This window comes from Lissotriton vulgaris, chromosome 6 (genome assembly GCF_964263255.1).
Source record: "Lissotriton vulgaris chromosome 6, aLisVul1.2, whole genome shotgun sequence".
Lineage (NCBI taxonomy): Eukaryota > Metazoa > Chordata > Amphibia > Caudata > Salamandridae > Lissotriton > Lissotriton vulgaris.
In genome coordinates this window covers 583,390,146-583,408,849 of record NC_141694.1, presented here as the reverse complement: position 1 = coordinate 583,408,849, position 18,704 = coordinate 583,390,146, and the positions used below count along the sequence as shown (strand labels likewise).

General features: G+C 48.2%; 1 protein-coding gene across 12 annotated transcripts in view; it reads left to right on the top strand.

Moving 5' to 3' along the window:
• Window positions 1-18,704, top strand: part of SNX14 (sorting nexin 14) — a 1,106,650-nt gene that overhangs the window by 595,555 nt on the left and 492,391 nt on the right. For all 12 annotated transcript variants that reach the window (XM_086926583.1, XM_086926582.1, XM_086926579.1 and 9 more), the window contains one exon: window positions 12,523-12,607. In XM_086926583.1, the coding sequence (XP_086782709.1) occupies window positions 12,523-12,607 (85 nt within the window). The remainder of the gene's footprint in view (window positions 1-12,522; window positions 12,608-18,704) is intronic.

Genomic DNA, 18,704 nt, shown 5'->3' with positions numbered 1-18,704 from the left:
GGCGTCTCGGTATTTCTGGCAATGTAATTCCAGCTGTAAAAAGCAACAGAGAAGTAATACAACACATATTGCATTACAAATGCTATAGGTGTCACATTTGCGAAAGTTAAAAGTACTGTCTTTGTAAATGACAAAGCTATTAATTTCGCTATTTTCAAAACCAACACATAAATAAAAATTTGTCATTTACAATACCAACAGCTCAAACTTTCCTAATGCGAGACCTATTGCATTGCAAATGCTTGTTTTTCTTTAGATTTCTGGCTGCAGGGCTGTGAGAAAGTGCCATCTTTCTTGCATTGGTATGCCCCCACTTTTTTCTGAACTGCTGATGTGCTTTGACTGAGTGTTCCCTGGGTTCCTGACAACCAGGTACCCAGGGCCTGTGTTCCTTCCCTAAAACTAGGATGAAACAAAAGACCCAATTGGCATCTCTGGCCACGTGTCAGCCCCTAGTAAATGGTACCCTAGGTACCCAGGGCATGGTGACCAGAGAAGACCCCTGAGGGCTGCAGCACTTATTGTGTCACCCTCAGGGGCCCTGTACCCTGGCACCCACACACTGCCTTTGCAGGCTGAGTTCCCAAGTACAGAACTAAAACAAGAGTCGACATGGCACACAGCCCTGTGTACCATGCATACAGACCCACTGCCCTGGCATACTTCAATCACCCCTCTAGCTGGATGCCCAATGCCAGAGGTGAGGGCACAGGTGCATGAGCCCTGTGCCCCTACAGTACCCAGGGCCATTCCTGGGCACTGTAAGTGCAGTGATGCCATTAAGAGTATATGGTACTGGGAGGTTGTCATTACGATCTCCCCGGCACCATAGTGGCTACACTGAAGACTGACAAGTTTGGTACCAAACTTCTCAGCACATTAAACCCGCACTGATGCCGGTGTGAGATTTAATGTAAAATGCACCCCAAGGGCATTCCCAGCTAGGCTCCTGTGCCCTTCCCACAGGAGATCCAGGCTAGGGGGTGTCCTCACCCCAGGACAGGGACCCATTGGTCCCTGTCCTTGCCCTACCTGTAACGCCCCTAAATTGAGTATTTAGGGGCTCCCTGAACCTTCCTTCCTCAGATTCCGATACCAAAAAGAAGAAAGAAGATCAAGAAGAAGACCCACCGTGCAGCTGCTAACTACAGGACAACAACAACTGACTTGGCCCCAGCCCTACCGGCCTGTTGATCCTGGAACCTGCTCCTGCCTAAAACCCGGCAACTCCTGCGGACAGCAACCTTGGGACACCCAAAGGACCTGCCTGCCTTGACCCTCTTGAAGATTGGGACTCCCATCAGCAGAGGCTCTGCTGCAACAACCCCCCTGGTGCCAGCCAGGAAGCTCCGGACCCGCCCACTCTGCACCCGCCGAGCCCGGGCCTGGCCCAACCGAACCAAGACCACGAGGACATCCCCCCGGCGACTGGGACCCGAAGTCCAGTGCCCAAAGACCCTCCTCGACGAACCATCTGACGCCTGCAGACTCAGAACCAGGGGTCACCCCAACCACGACCAGCTGAGGGTAAGCTTTTCCGACACCCAAAGATACCCCTGCACCCGGCGCCCTACAGCCCCCTGTGCCTCCCTTTGGGGAACCTACCTGTGCTCCAAGATCCCAACTTACCTCTCGAAGTGCTTGTCGCCCCTGGAGAGTCTCCGTCCCCGAGGCTGCAGCCTTTGTTCCTTTTTGACCTTTCCCGTTGGATAACATTGAGCGCCCGACGGCTCAAAAGCACCCTCCACCCAGCCACCCGAGTGCCACTGGCTGTGACCCCTGTGTCCTATCCTACTCCCCCCCCCCACCCCCCCCCCCCCCCTTGCCCTGAGCAAGTGACCAGGAGCCCAGCTCCCACAGCCGTGTGGCCTGCTGGCCAGCAGCCACCAACCGAAGGCCCCCTTCCCTCATTGGATATCATTGGTACTACTTGCCTCTGCACCCGGCCACCCCTGTGTCGCTGGGATTGAACTAACTGTACTTACCTGACCCTGGGGGACCCCTGAGTCTATGCCCAGAACCTCAACTTCACCAACAAAGTACTCACCTGGAAACCGGTAATTTACTTACCTGCCATTGGATAACATTTATCCATTTTGACTTGAAAATTTTTTAAGTGTGAAGTTTTGAAAACTGAAAATATTCACATAAATTGAATTCCGAAGTACTCACCTGTGATCAGGGGAGAAGCCAGTACTGGACCTTTCAGCCCAGTACTGAACCGCAAAAGTAATCCCTAGCGGGGTTACTAGTAATCTGTATTTTCTCCATAGGAACCCATTGTCTGCTTATCTATGACATTTCTTCTAAGTGTCTACTTTTGAAAACTTGAAGTATTCTTTAAAAATCACACGAAATGCTGAAACGCAATTACCTACCTGTTTTGAGTTAAGACCCCAGTGCTGGGCCTAGAAGACCAGTGCTGGGTTACAAAAGTAACTCAATCATTCTTTACCTGCAACCTGAATTTTCTCCCATTGAATAACAGCCAGATTTACAATGAAAAGTTTCTAAGTGTGAACTTTTAAAACAGCTTTATATCCATGAAAATTCACTACAGTGGCTGAAACGTTTTTGCTCATCTGGTTTCAGCTTAGACCCCCAGGACTGAATCTAGGATCTAGTCCTGGGACTACTAAAGTAATCTATATAGTAATCAACTGTACTTACATGTGGAAAACCCATTGAGCTCAATGCTATAGTGTGTTTTAGGAATGTGTTGCTTACTGTCAATACTATATTAATTGTGTGCACAAACTTTATTGCTCCTTTGCAAAGTAATTACATGAGAGAACTCATAACAAGAAAAGTATATTTTTATAACTGTTGGTTCTAAAAATAAAACACCTATATCTGTGGATATAAAAACAATTTGCCTGGAGCTCAGTCCTTTAGTGTGTGAAACCTTTTGCTGGCTGAGTGTGTACAACAAATGCTTTACACTGTCCTCTGGTACTGCCTTAATGCTCGACCAAGCTACCACTTGGGGGTGTAAGGTCAGTTCTGACTTTAACCACTGTTATACCATAGGGGTTCGTGGACTCTATACACACTGTAATTCCTTCTAGTCCAGTATATATAGAGCCACTTTATCACAAGGGCACACTGGGATTTCGCTGGAGCAGGTTTGAGTGGGAGACAGGCCAGTAGGGCTGGGGCCAAGTCAGTGGGCGTCGTCCTCCTTTTAGCTCTGCACGGCTCTTCAGTCCTTTTTCTTATCTTCTTTCTTGTTTCTTGTCTGAATCTGAGGAAGCAAGGTTCAGGGTGCCCCCTAAATACTAGATTTAAGGGCGTTACAGGTAGGTTAAGGCAGGGACCAATGGGTCTCTTCCCTGGAGTGGGTATACCCCCTATCGTGCCACTCTCCAGTGGGAGGTGGGGCAGGAGCCTGTCCCTGGTTGGCTGGGTCCCCCCATTCTCAAGATGGCGAGGACTCAGAGTTGTGCTTCACCTCGCCTCCCCCACCTGAGGGGTGGAGTTGGCAGAGGTGGGCACACCTCTTTTCCTCACTTGTTTTTCCCACCGGCTCTCCCGCCCAAAGTGGGGGGTAGAACCAGTGGGGACCAGTTGCTGAAAGCAGCAAATTGTCTGGAGAGGCTCACAAAGGCGGCATGCCTTTGAAGCTTCCCCTCTCCTGAATCCCGCCCATCCTGGGGGAGGAGGCCTGGCACCTCGTTCCAGGATGTGGATTGTTTCAGGCCCTGGAGAGCAGCAGGCTCTCGACCAAGGAGTCCAGAAACATGTCTGTTGGTGGCAGCCTAAGCAGCCACTCCTTTAGGTCCCTAGGAGTTGGTCTGGTTTCAGGGGGCATCTCTAAGATGCCTTCTGTTGTGCATTTTACATTAAATCCCACAATGGCATCAGTGTGGGTTTAATGTGCTGAGAAGTTTGATACCAAACATCCCAGTTTTCAGTGTTGCCATTATGGTGTTGTGAAGTTCATAATGACAGACTCCCAGCACCATATACTCTTAATGGCAGCTCTGCACTTACAGTTCCCAGGAGTGGACTTGGGCACTGTAGGGATACAGTGCTGATGCACCTGTACCCTCACCACTGGCATAGGGCACCCAGCTAGAGGGGTGACTGATGTATGCCAGGGCATTGGTTTGTGGGCATGGCACACAGGGATGTGTGCCATGTCGACTCTTCACTTTGTTCTGCACCAAGACATGCAGCTTGCAAAGGCAGTGTGAGTGTCATGGTACAGGGCCTCTAAGGTGGGCACAATAAGTGCTGCAGCCCTTGGAAGCCTTCTCTGGTCACAGTGCCCTGGGTACCTGTGGTACCATTTACCAGGGACTGACATGGGGCCAGAGATGCCAATTGGGTTTAGGCTTCAATGCAATTTTAGGGAAGGAACATAGGCCCTGGGTACCTGATTAGCAGGATCCCAGGGCACACTAAGTCAAAGAACATCAGCAATTAAGCAAAAAGTGGGGGTATACCATGCAAGAAAGAGGGCACTTTCTCACACTGATCACTGTGCTACAGCCCCACTTTACTGAATGAGTTCATATGGACACTAGTATTTAATTGGTTTGACATTTGATGTGTGCCCCTTGGGCACCTGCATTCACTGGTTGTTTGAGCCGGCGGGTGCTGCGTTGAGTGATCACCTCACTGATACTGCAAGCCTTATTTGGGCTCTTGCCCGGCCACCCGGCTCCTTGGGCTGGGATACGCCGTGCTTCCTCGTGCTGCCCCCATGGGATGAGTCCCGTGTTGCACTATGCTGTTGACACTTGGCGGCCTGGTTGGGTGTGGGTTGATGCTCTTCAGCCTAGTTAGGTGGCTGTTGTGGGAGGGGGGTGGGCTAGGTTGGTAGTGGTTGCTCTGATTGCGATGTTCCGTGATTGTCCCTCTCTTATCTTCTTTCCTCCCACTTTTATTCCTTCTCTCTGGCCTCGTCATTACAGCTGCGGGTTTCCCTCTCCCTCCCCCATCACTTACAAATTGAGGTGCTGCGTTAATGACTGAAAAATCGAATACCAAATGCACTCTTAAAGCAATCACCTGGAATGTGCGGGGCTTGAATGACTGCAGAAAGGTGTGTCTTGTAGCAGCGCTGCTGAATCACTATGGGGCAGATGTATGCTTTCTACAGGACGTACACCTGATGCGGGATACGTATTTGCGCTTGTGAGCAGGCTGGATGGGCGAAAAATGTATTGCAGGCTACTCTAGTTATGCGAGAGGAACTGCCTTAGAAAGGGTATGCCGTGGCACACATGCACAGTTATCCAGGGTCCTATGGGTCGCTATGTGATGGTCTCTGGAGTTTTTGGTGAACGCCCCTTCAGACTGGTCTTGATATATGGGCCTAATGATGACGACCCCCTGTTCTTTAGTGAAGTGTGGTGACTAGTGGAATATCTGGGCCTGGGTGCAGTGCTGTGGGGTGGCGGTTTCAATGTGGTGCTTCATCCTGAACGGTAGAGATTGGGAGGTTCGCGCTGGCCCCAACCGTGGGCAGCAGCGCAACTCCAAGTGTTGATGGAGGACTATGGCGTGATTGATGTCTGGCAGCGGCTCCATCCGCATAGCCATGAGGGAACCTGTGTTTCTCCTGCCGGCCCTACGTGGTCCAGAATAGATTATTGGCTCATCTCCCACAACGTGGACACCTGGGTTCGACACTGTGCTCATCTCGCCCACACCCTTTTGGACCATGCCCCAGAGCTACTGGAATTTGCATTGACAGATGCGCTGAGCAGGTCCTTTAGCTGGAGACTCCCTGCTGGAGCCCTCCGTGACCAGGTTTTCCGGGAGGACATCAAAGTCGCTATAACAGAATTTTTTTGCTAAATGTTGGATTTGTATACTCCCCATCCACGTTATGGGAGGCATTTAAGACTGTCATCAGGGGTAAATGCATCGCTAAGCAGGCCAGCTTCCTTCGCACTCTTCTAGGGGATTTGAGGCGACTCGAAAGCGAGATACGGTCTCTTGAGCAGGAATACTTTGAAACTAATCGACTCCCAATCCTTGCACAGCTCAAGTCAAAGATGGTCGAATTTGAGGAGGCTGCACTAAGGGAGATACATTATTTGGGGAAGGAGGTGTGGGCGCGTCAGTATGATGAGGTTGACAGAGCTGGTAAGACCCTTGCAGGATTGCTCAGGAAGCCGTAGGCGAATGAATACATAAGCGAGCTGCGCACAGGCGAAGACAAGTTAGTGGTTGGGCAGGAAGCGTTCCAGGCCGAAATGATGGCGTTTTATAACTCGTTATATGCTGCAAGCCAGCCGGGGTTAGCTCCGGACCTACTTTTCTCCTTCGATTTGATTGAGCTGGTCTGGCTCAGTGACACCCACTGCAGGTACTTAGACGAACCATTCTCCGCAGAGGAAGTTATCAGTGTCATTCGGGCCAAGCCCGGGGATAAGGCTCCGAGGTTGGATGGGCTTACGTCAGCCTTTTATAAGGAGTTTGCGCCGCTGCTTGCTCCTCATCTTCTCAACATGTATGAGGCGCTCTTGTGACCATACTCAAACCAGAGACGGACCGGCTATTGTGTGACTCCTATAGGCCTTTATCAATGATTAATATTGATAATAAAATTCTCACTAAACTTCTCGCCTCACGTCTGCTCCCACTGCTCCCCACGATCCTTGGGCCGGACCAATGCGGTTCATCCCGGATAGAAGTACTGCTCATAATCTACACACCCTTTTCGCGGTGATGCAGAGAGTTGATCCTGCCCTCCCTGCGGCTGCAGTATTCTTTGACGCAACCACAGTGTTTGATACGCTGGAGTGGCCTTATCTATTCTCGTTGCTCGCCCGTATCGGCATAAGTGCAGCGTTCCTCAAAAAGATAGCGTTGCTCTACACCTCCCTCTCGGCCAGGCTGCGAATAAATGGAGTTGTCTCCCTCCCAGTCGGAGTTGCCCGGGGTACCAGACAGGGGTGTCCACTGTCACCCCTCCCCATTGCTGTTACGATGGGCCCACTCGTGGCCCAGCTGCGACAGCACCACGCTCAGAGAAAGGACTTGATTTCACGCCCCAGGTGGTCCTTGAATCAATGTATGCAGACGATGTGACTCTCTATTTGCAGCACCCCGTGGACAATCTTGAGCCCCTAATACGGGAGATCATTAGGTTTGGCGGCCACTCGGGCATCACCATAAATTGGGGAAAATCTATGATTTTTCCGCTCACAGCTGCAACGATTGCATTTCACTCAGAGTTTCCATTAAATTGGGCTGACTCCCCCGTGAAATATCTGGGAATCTGGATTAGCAGGGACCATGAGGGGCTGTGGCGATACAATTATGGCAGGCTTATGGAGTGGCTGGAGGGCGCTCCCTCTTTCGCTAACGGGGCGTCTTGCCATCGCGAACATGGTTACACTGACCAAATTCCTGTACACCTTTGTTAATATCCCACTCCCTCTCACGGTTGAATTAAGAAAATTACTCCGTTCCAGTCTCATTTTCCTGGTGTGGGCAGGTGGGTAGCCACAGGCCACCAAGGAGACCCTTACGCTTCAGTTCGAACAGGGAGTCCTGGGGGTGCCGGATATGGAACTATACCACTCCTGCGCTCAGGCACAATTTGCGTTTCATTGGATTTTTTCGATGCCGTTCCTGGCGCATGCGACCCCTGAGAGCGACTTGGCGGATCCGACTCTGCTGCATATGGTGATGTTCCGAGCGCAGAGCCGCCTGAGGGTAGGGTGACCAACCGTCCGTAAATTTCACGGACAGTCCGTAATTTCGGCCATCTGGCCGTTGTCCGTGAAGGATTCTTTAACGGACGCCATTTGTCCGTAATTTTAACCCCGGGCACCGATCACACCTCCCTAAAGCCCGCACAGCTTCCACCCACCTCCCTTCTTGACTTGACTTGACTTGACGCATTCAGGTCTGTTTGCATCTGAATAGATGCACCCTGCTCTTGAAGCTGCAGCCCCCACCCCTCACACCTCCAGCCCTTGATGAGCTGTTAAGAGGTGCTTGAAGGTGACTGAGAGGGAGGGGGTGCAGCTTCAGGAGCAGGGGGGCATCTATTCAGATGCAAACAGCCCTGAATGTGTCATGGCTCTGCAATTTGTGTGAGACATTCCCTTTCTGCCCAGGGCCCCAAACATCCTACAACCGGTCTGGATTACACCGAGGCAGCACATGGTTCTCTACACAGCACACAGCTTAATTACTGTCACTAAATTGTAAACAAACCTCGATTCTTCAAACATGATGTCTTTAATGTAATAAAATAAAGAAATGGCACAATCGTACCCACACTGATTAACAAAGTATGGAGGACAATTGGTTAAATCAGTTCTCTTGGAGTATCTCCTTTAAGTACTGTACATCACAGTGGGGGATGGCAAAAGAAACACTTTGGAAAGAGAGTCTGACTTCTCATTGTCTTGTCCAGGAGGGGGTGAGGAGCCCTACCCCACCCTGGAAAAGACCAAGATGATACTAGAATACCGCATGCCCACCCCTGTGCCCACCCTGGTGGATCCTGGTCCCCCTCCTGCCCACCCTCCCCCCAGTGATGGCTCTTGTCCCTCGCCCCCCCACCTGTGGTGGATCCTGTCTCTGCCCTGGGTGGCTTCTGTCCCAGTCCAGGAATGGCTCCTGCAGCTCAAAAAGGCTCAGCTCAAAATTAATATGAAAAGGTGGGCGAATGAGTAAGTGAAGGGATGGGTGGATGACTGGATGAATTAGTGAAAGGGTGAATGGATGAATGAAATATTGAATAGATTGATAATAAAAGAGGATGGGTGGATTGATGAGTGAGTGGTGGAAGGATGGGAGGGAGAAAGGGTAAATAGCTGGATGTATGGGTGGAAGGGTAGCTGGATGGGTAAAAGGGTGGATGGATGAGTGAAAGGATGGATGGGTAAAAAGGTGGATGAGTGAGCGGGTGTGTGGATGGATGGATGAGTGAAATGATGGATGGATTGATGAATTGATAAGTGCAAGGGTGAATGGATGGACAGATGAGTGAAAGGGTGGATGTAAGGATGGATGAGTGAGTGAAAGGGATGGTAGATGGACTAAAGGATGAATAGATGAGTGAAGGAGTGAAAGGATAAATGGATGAGTGATAGGGTCAATGGATGGATTTATGAGTGGATGAGTAGATGTATGGGTGGAAGGATGGATGGAAGGAAGGATTGCTAAGTGAAAGGGACGATGGAGAGAGAAAGGGAGGAGGATGAATGACTGAAAGGGTGAATGGGTGGATGGATGAGTAAGTGAAAGGATGGCTGGATGGGTGAAAGGGTAAATGGCTGGATGGATGAGTGAATGGATGGGTAGAAGAGTGGATGGATGAGTGTACAGATGGATAGGGTGAAAGGGTGGATGGGTGGATGGATGGATAAAGGATGGATGAGTGAAAGGATAGATGGACGGATACATGATGGATAGGTTTGCAAGTGGTTGAATATGTTTGGATATGGCTGGGCTTACTTATATACTATTGCTCGACCTCTGATGTGTCTGTAAAACTTATCCAATTGTCCTGAAGTTTTGTCCTGAATTTTGACCTCCTGTCCTGAATTTGTGTCCTGAATTTTGACCCTTTGTCCTGAATTTTTACACTCACCGTCCTGAATTTGCACCAATGCCAGTTGGTCACCCTACCTGAGGGCTGGGATAGACACGGTTGGCAGTACGATGTGGGCTTGGCAGATGCTCCGCCGACAGGCGGGATTGGACTCCCTGTTTGCGCCCTCAGTGCTGGTGACTGGCCACCCGGGGCTGCCCTCCGCGGCAGAGGCAGGAGACCGTCAGCGGCTGCACAAACTACAGGTGCATACGATGGGTTGGGCATTTCCGGATGGGGTATTCATAAGCCTGGACACCGTTTTGGGAGATGAGCACACAGGACTCCTGAATAGGATGATGTATCTGTTGCGGGCGGCCGTGCGGGTGAGATTTGCCTCATTCCCGGTGGCATGCAGATGTTCCACATCCTTGCAGGCATTTTTGTCAAATCCCTCACCCCGTAAACTTATAACACGCCTGCACACCAGTATGCAGCTGGACTACCCTCTGTGTGTGCCCCCAGCCTTGACAGCTTGTGAGGAGTGTCCGGGAGTTACTTTTGAGGAGGGTGTGAGGACCTATTGCTGCACACAGTCCAGGGACCTGTCGCCTAACTATAGGCTTAGATTAATTCATTTTAAATTTCTCCACAGACTTTATAGAATCCCGGTGTGGCTGTGTAAGGCAGGGTTGAGTGCGGAGGTGCGCTGTGAGTGATGTGTGGCGCCCGAGGCCACATTCATGCACCTTGCATGGGAGTGCTGGGAGGTTGCAAGTTTCTGGGGGTGTGTGTTTGATGTGTTAGATGAAATGCTGGAACACAGAATAGATTCAGAAAAGGGGGTGGTGATGGACAGAGTATCTGAACTAAGCATAATACTCCTACTCAGTCAACAGATCTGGGCTTGATCCATCATCGTTTTTTAGCTCACTGCACCATCCCATCTCAGAACCTGGCTACATGCAAATTAGTCTGTCCCTGGCCCAGTGCATCATGGGAACAGGGCAGACCAAACTACCAAGCCAATTCTTTAACTGGAAAGGAAACAAGCTTCCGGGGACACAGAATAGAGCGCTCTTTGCTGATTTGCCCTGCTAGGTTATGTCAAAACGTACCTAACAGCTAGAAGACTTGCTATCATGATGTTGCTGCTGGCGAAGAGACGTGTGGCGACTTTCTGGGGCCGCAGGCGTAAGCCACGTAGGGATGACTGGTTGAAAGATGCAGCCTTCTGCCAAACAGAACGGTCTGGATTCTGGGATTTGATGCCCACGCAAGCGCGACCCCTAGATATATGGGAGCCAGTGTGAAGATTTTTACAAGAGCAGCGAGATGATCGGGCTCAGGCCCCTGCCGTGGACGGGTAAGCAAGAATGGGGACGCGAAGCGTGCTGGGTGGAGGGGGTTCCCCCTCCTGCATCTGCGCTCCTACTGTTTTTTCGGCACTGCCATAGAGGTTTGCCCCTCTTCCCCATCTTCCCCCCTTGCTCCTCCTCCTTCCTGGGTGCTCAGTTGTACCCCTATTGTTAGATGGTGACTGTAACTACACAAACTGCGCAGAGAGCTGATGGGAAAGCGGTTAGACTCTATGGACTAAAGCACGCCTGAACAGACACTCCTGAATGCTCTAGCAGGGTGATTAGCTTTGCAGCATCTATATGCAAATGCATATTTTGTTTTACACTTCTGCTTGTGCTCTTTCTTATGGCGATATGTCACTGTCTGTAATTGCAATAGTTCACTAATAAAGGTTTACACAAAAAAAAGGTTCAAGAAGATCGCGGATCCCAGATAAGCTCTAGGTCTACCTAGTAGGGGGGGTGTATGTCCTTTTGTATCTTCGGGAGGTTGTAGAAATACAGAGCCCGTGGAGATGTTTTCACTAGGAAATCAGCCTAATCTTTCAAGATCCACCCATTGATAGCCGCTTTGTTAAACATGATCTTAATCCATGTGGTTAAAGTATCTGTTGGGTCAGTTTTGAGTTTCTTGTAGTATTGGGTGTTGGCCAGTTGTCTTTCGCATCCGGTGTCATAATCTTTCAAGTTCATTATGACTATGGCACCCCCTTTGTCAGCCGGTTGATGACAATGCTCTGGTCAGCTGTCAAGTCTGCGATTCCTCTTCTCTTTCTGGCAGGTAAGTTGTCAAAAGGTGGTGTAGGTTTCAGTGTGTTAACATCTTTGAGAGCAACTTTTTCCAAAGGTGAGTAATTCACTGGGAGCGACTAGAACATTTTCCCAGATATGAGTCGCACTACTTTCACATGAGATAAAGGAAGGCATGACATACATAAACACTATTTGATGCCATTCCAAGTTGTTAGGAATGATATTCTGTTAGGGCATTAGGGCATCATTTATGCCCTAATTATGGCTGGGGGAGATGTCCTGAGGTGTCGATACTTTTGATAAACAAGTTTGTCCCTCATCTTACATCTTGCTTTAGTATGGTTTGCCTTTTGGTCTATCTCCTTTATCTTCCCTTCTTCCCGTGTGATCATTCTCCCTTCCAGCTATGTTTAATAATTCTGAAATTGTGTAGTGTGCATTTGCGTGTTGTTGTGGCACCAGTTGTTATGGTTCTATTTGTCACAATATATTAAGACGGGTGGCAAAATGGAAGGATGGAAAGAAGAATGTGAAGTGGAACAATCACCGATTGAAAGTGCCATAAGGGAATATAATCTACAGGATCCCTCAAGTTCAAAAGAGGGGATCCATTTTCTGTCTCAGGGCTTCAAACTGCTTTCAGTTACCTCTTTTGTATTCCATCTTAGGACGCCTCACTAGGAATCCGGTCCTTTCTGGGGGCAAATACTTCCTTAATTTGACACTAAGATTACAAGTTGAACTGTTTTATACTACTTTTCAAGCACAGCATGGAGATATGTTAAACATAATTTAAAGCACGGAATCCCCTAACTATTTTGTTTAAATTCTACCATGTATGCAACCCCAAAAATTCTTTAATCTCTGATTCTGTTTTACGTTTTTTTCTCAACTTCCAAGGTGGATGGACCTACCATTATTACCAGAAAACTGTTGAAAATGGCTATGAAACACCTAGAAATCATCGCAAAGACGAGAAGAAAAGGTACTGTGTTGAGAAACAAATATAGAGTGTTTAAAGCGACGTGGAGTGGTCAGAGTGGTTTCCTTTACCCGCACTGCAATACTAGATATGGATGGCATTGTTCTAGTTGTCAGTTTAACTAGATTAAACACAAACAAGAAAAATGGGAATTATTGGTGTAGAGTTATCAGTGGCATCAAGATGAGTTCAACTCACGCTGCTCAGCTTTGCTAAGTCGTTGTCTCTTAAGGTTCCCTCATTACTCTGCGTAGGGTTTTGCAGGAAATTGGCTTCTGGAAGTTGGGAGCACAGAATGTTTCCTGTTGTTGGATGTAGTCATTGCTTTCATTCCACCAGAAACATATTTGTTTATTCAAATCCAATATGTTGACAAAATTAAGTGCTCAGTGATATTTTCTCACAACATGTCACAAATTATATAATGTGTATATCATTACCGAACCCCAATATTTAGAACACCCTGATTTCTACCTAATAAGTACGAAACCAAAATCTCCAGTTGATCTAGCGATTGGAGACTACACTTCTGATTGATGATTGAAGCTTTATATACTATACCAAAATAAGGTATAATGTGCACAGAGTCCAGTGGATTCCGAGAGGCTTTACAGAGGCTTAAGTAGATAACTCTATTGCTCTCTTTTGTGGTAGTGTGGGCGAGCAGTTAGGCTTTTTAGAGGGCTGTGCTCAGCATTTGTTGTACACACAGGCAATAAATGCTTACACACGCTCAATGACTAAATTCCCCACAAGTGGTTTGTAAAAAAATAATACTTTTAGCATATTTATTTTATAGCTTTTCAATGTAAAAAGTGGACACCATGCATTTTTCAACAACAAAATGCTATCCTATGGGAGGAAACATGCAGGTAAGTAAACAATTTACAGTATTGAGATTGTGGATAAAGAATCAGTACCAGGTATGGTTCATGTAGACACAAAACTGCACCACCAGCGGCACTAGGGCGGTGGGGTGCAGAGGGCAAGCAGAGGTCAAGCTTGGAATCTGGTGCCAATTTATCCAATGGAGAAAGAGAGGACATCTAAGTGGTACTTCTTGCAGGTAAGTAGCATGGTTTGGTAACCCAGTTTCCGGGAGTTAACATAAGCACAGGGCCACAAGGCAGCACCAAACTTACACCTTGAGCAGCACACGGGTGGCTGGGTGTAGAGTGCCAACACAGCATCAGGCGCCCAGTGCAAACCAATGGGTAATTTTAAACTTTGAAAAAGGCTACAGACTCAGGCCGGGAGGACCATCGATGGGAACCTACAGTTGCACAGGTAAGTTGGGATGTGCTGGATCGTTGGGACACTGTTGGTTGATCTCCCCAAGGCCCAGGGGCTCTGGGTGCAGCGGTGTCCGTTCACGTCGGAAAACAGTTTACTGGTGTTTATGTTTATGTTTGTGCCATTTTTAGAGCGCGCAAATACCCGGGGGTGTCTCGGCGCTAGAATACAGAACCATCGCTGAGGTGATAAGTTATGCTGGGAAGAGCCAAGTTTTTAGTTTCTTCCTGAAACTAAGGAGGGTTGGGGCGGTTTTGATGTGGAGGGGCAGTGTGTTCCAGAGTTTGGATGAAGAGATAGTGAAACACATGTCACCCCAGTTAGCCTTTTTTGTTCGAGGGACTTTCAGCATATGTGCCGAGGAGGAGCGGAGTGTTCTTGGGTACTCAAGCGGGTTCGTGCTGGTTACAGTTGGGGAGGTTGTCGTGCAGAGATTGCAGGCGTCAACATGTAGTCCAGCAGGAGTCAGCCCATGGTGGAATCTTGATCTAAATTTCTGGGAAACCTTTGCTGGACCGGTGGAACACTTGGACTTGGGCCGTGGGAATCAGGTGCAGAGGTGGTTGGGTTTGCGATTCCATTGGCAGAGCACTTTAAAGTTGGTTTTCTTCTGGACAGATCCGCTGTCCACAGGAGATTAGGAGATTTTTTAGAAAGAAGGCAGTCTTCCAAGGGTTTTGGAGGTCGCCGGACTGCGGGATGAGTCGGTCTTCTTTAGCAGGGTCTTTGAGGGATGCAGATAGGCCGGTATGGCTGGGTCCAAGTCAGTTGATGTCTTCAGTCCTTGCTGTTGCATGTCTCTTCTTTGTCCTCTTCTTTGTAGGTTGTCAGTAATCTGAGGATTAAGATTCAGGGGTACCCCTAAATACTCCATTTAGGGGCGTTACAGGGATTAGAAGGTAGTAGCCAATGGGCTACTTATCATTAGGGTGACTGCACCCTTTTAAGTCCACTCACTTTGGGGAGGAGGCATATCCTTAACCCTATCGGCTAGAATCCTCCAAAACAATATTGAGGATTTTAAAAGGAGGGAGTCACTTCAGCTTAGCTCATGGCACCTTAGGGGTGGTCCTGGCTGATAGGGGACACCTATCCTGCTTACTAATTTTACCGCCATCCTTGCCGCCAAAAATGGGGCTTGGTCAGAGGGGCGGGAATCTCCACTAGCTGGAGAGGCCCTGGTCAGCATAACAAAGGACGGTAAGCCTTTGATGCTCACCGCCTTTCAATACTGCTCCTGATTGGGGGTAGGTGTGAAGCACCTTCACCCAGAGCAGGCATTGTTTCTAACCCACAAGAGCAAAAGCCTCCCACCTCCGGATGTCAGAAATTAGTCTAGAGGTGGCAAGGTGGCGCAGACCAGTCAGGCACACACTAGTGAGTTAGTAGGTTTTCAAGGTGCACCTCTGAGGAGCCCTGTAAGTGCATTTATTAATGAATCCAACACTGACATCAGTATGGGCTCGTTAATCTGAGATGTTTGGTACCAAACATCTTGGGATTCGATGAAGCCATCATGGAGCTTTGGAACTCGTAGTTAGAAGCTCCCAGTCCATGTACTCCGTATGGCTTCACTTGGCACTTATAATGTCTAAAAATGGACATAGACACTATTGGGGCACATCTACTCATGCAGTTATGCCCTCACTTTAGGTATAGTGCACCCTGCCTTAGGGCTGTAAGGCCTACTGTAGGGGTGGCTTACCTAAGGCCTGGCACACATGGAGGTGTGCCAGGTTGACTCTTCACTTGTATCTGTACCACAACAGGCAGGCTGCAGTGGCAATGCGCATGTGGCTGGTGAGGGGTCTCTTAGAGTGGCATAAGACATGGTGCAGCCCTTAGAGACCCTCTCAGGTCACAAGGATCTTGGTACCACTGGTATCTTTTACAAGGGACTTGTTTGTGAACCAGAGGTGTGCCAGTTGTGAAAACAAAGGTACAGTTTTTGGAAAGAACACAGGCACTGAGAACCTGGTTAGCAGGAACCCAGGGCACATTCAGTCAAAGGTGCATCAGTGTCACACAAAATGTGGGGTGGTAACCATGGCAAATGGGGTACATTTCTACAATTGAGAAATACACACATTAGTAGAGTAAAATATGAATGCATAAAGAACTGAGTTCTAGTTCATCAAATTAGAGCAAATGATGGATTTATTAAAGAATGATTGCTAAATTTGGTACAGGGAAGAATACATGAATCACCATGAAGGACCAAATATAAAAATGAAGATTCATAAAACACAAATCTCAAATTATGCAATTTTAGGTAACTGAAAAGTTAAACTCATAAGGCGTACTGACAGCATCTCAATAGAAAATCTACGAACACATGGACAAAGTTTCAGTAGTGGAAAATAAAAATGCTCAACAGCATGAGCCCATAGAAATAAAGGAAAGAGGGCCCATAGAAATAAAGGAAAGAGCCCATGTAAATAAAGGAAAGAGCCTATAGAAATAAAGGAAACCTAAGACTCTGTGGGTTTAATACAAAAGTCACGCAAACTATTATAGATTCTGCAAATTCAGCATGGTATGATCATGGTTAGGGTCTCATTGGCAAATCAGAAACAGCAACATAATATTCTAAATCTTGAGTACTAACCCATTTCTTGAAAGAGAAATATTCACACTGCTCCATCAGCAAATGCACTCCAGAGATGCACAACACAAAAATTAAACCCGTTTTAGTTTTTTTAATTATTTCTATTTGGCAGTTGCTCAGTACACATTAAATGAAACATTCTTGTATGAAGAATATAGCATTTCGATATGGAGAGGTATGACATCAGTACAGTTTCAAGAACTAATAGGCATAACACAGTTTGCATAGGTGTAATTGTAGATACATGCAAGTACTATCAATATCAAGCACCATTCTGACATTAATTCCCCCACTCCCCCAACCTCCCCAAGCTGGGCCTTTGTTTCCCTGTACATGCCCCATTTGTCCCAATTTTTCTCGAATTTTCTGTTGCAGCCCCGACTTTGATAAATCATCTGCTCCACCTGCTGGTTTTCCTTGTCCTGAATGCTTGGGGGTTCCACCAACACCCAATGTGTTTGCAATGTTTCTTTTAGCTACTCCAGCTGCCAGCATTAGCCAAACCCTTGAATATTTGGGCCAAGTATTCTAATTATAATTGTAAGCTATCTGGCCTCCAGCAGTACCGTGAGACCCGTAACTTTGGCCATAATCTGTACCACCCCTCCTCAGTAGTGCTGAATTACAGGACATTTCCAAAGTATGTGGAAAAAGGAGCCCATCATGCTACATCCCCTAGCACAGAGGGCCATATTGTACTAGCCCAGACGGTGTAATAAGGACCTAGAATTATGGGATTTGTGTAGTATCCATAGTTGTATTAGATGGAAGCAAGCTTTTAAGGCTATTTCTCTAGGGCTCTGAAGTGCCTCCACCAAATCATCATCCTCAATAAGGCAGACGTCTCCTTCCTACGCCACCCACAGAAATCTCAGCAGGTCGGGGGAGTTGTTCATTATTTTCTTATAGGTCAAGCAGATCACCTTAGCAGGCATTGGGTCTAGTAGAAAATGATCCTCAAGTGGGGTGAACTCTGGAGATTGTTCCCCCCTCTGGCATATGGCAGTGTAGCACATGCCCCAACTGCAAGTATCTGTGTAGTTCTGCTGACCCCATTTCGTATTCCTTCTGCAGGTCATCAAAGGGCAGTAGCTTACCCCCCCTCCCCAAATCCTCCAAATGTCATTGAGATAGTCTATCCCTATCAGTTTCCATTTGTGGAAGCCTTTCAGGTTCCCCACCTTCTGTAGTAGCTTGTTGTCCCATAATGGGGTCCTGTCTGTCAGCTTGCCCTCCCAACCCACACGTTCTCTACCAACTGAGTATGTAGCAGCAGCGATTTCTCTCATTTTTTTATTGTACAGCCTCTGCTTCCCTTGACTTCAGTCTATTTGGTAGGCTGGGTCCTCTATATTCCTGAATGCCCAGTCATTGACTGCCGCCAGCTTTGCCACCCAACAGTCACCTGGGGCGCAAGCTTACCAGCCTCTGCGTGGCTACTGTTCCTACCAGCTCTGTTGGTCGGGTGATCAAATGTCGGGTCAGTCGCCCCCCTCCCCTGCAACCTCGAAACCCTTCCAATCTGCCCACTTATCATGGACACTCAGTCTGCAGCAGGATTTGCTATCATTTGCCCCTCTGGCAGTCCATAACATGGGAAATGTGGGTTTTGCAGATTGTTCGAAGGGGCTACTCCCTCCTTTTCAATAAATCTCCCTTCATTCCACCTTCTTACATAAGGCTGATGGAGGACCACCTTTCTCTTCTTCACCAGGAAGTGACAGCTATTTTGACCAAAGGAGCCATAGAGAGAGTGCTGGCACCAGAAGTAGTTTGTGGTTGCTATTCCTGCTACTTTCTGGTAGCCAAGAAGTATGGAGGCCTTCGTCCTATTCTCAACCTGTGCTCTCTCTTTTTCCTCTAGAAGAAGAAACACAAGATGCTTCGATCCTGTCTGCCCTGGACCCTGGAGACTGGATGGTAGCATTGGACTTGCATGACGCATACTTTCCCATCCTCTTCCAGCCTGCCCACAGGCAAAACATGCAGTTCATGGTGGACTACAAGCCTTTCCTGTGCTCCTTTTTGCCCTCACCAGCACCCCTTAGGTGTTCACCAAGATGATGGCAGTAGTTGCAGCTCTTGTGCGGAGATCAGGGGTGCCAGTCTTCCCCCTAACTCGACGATTGGCTGTTAAAGGCTGGCTCACCCCAGGCTATGTCTCCCACCGCCAGACAAGGGCGGACCTCCTGCATTCGC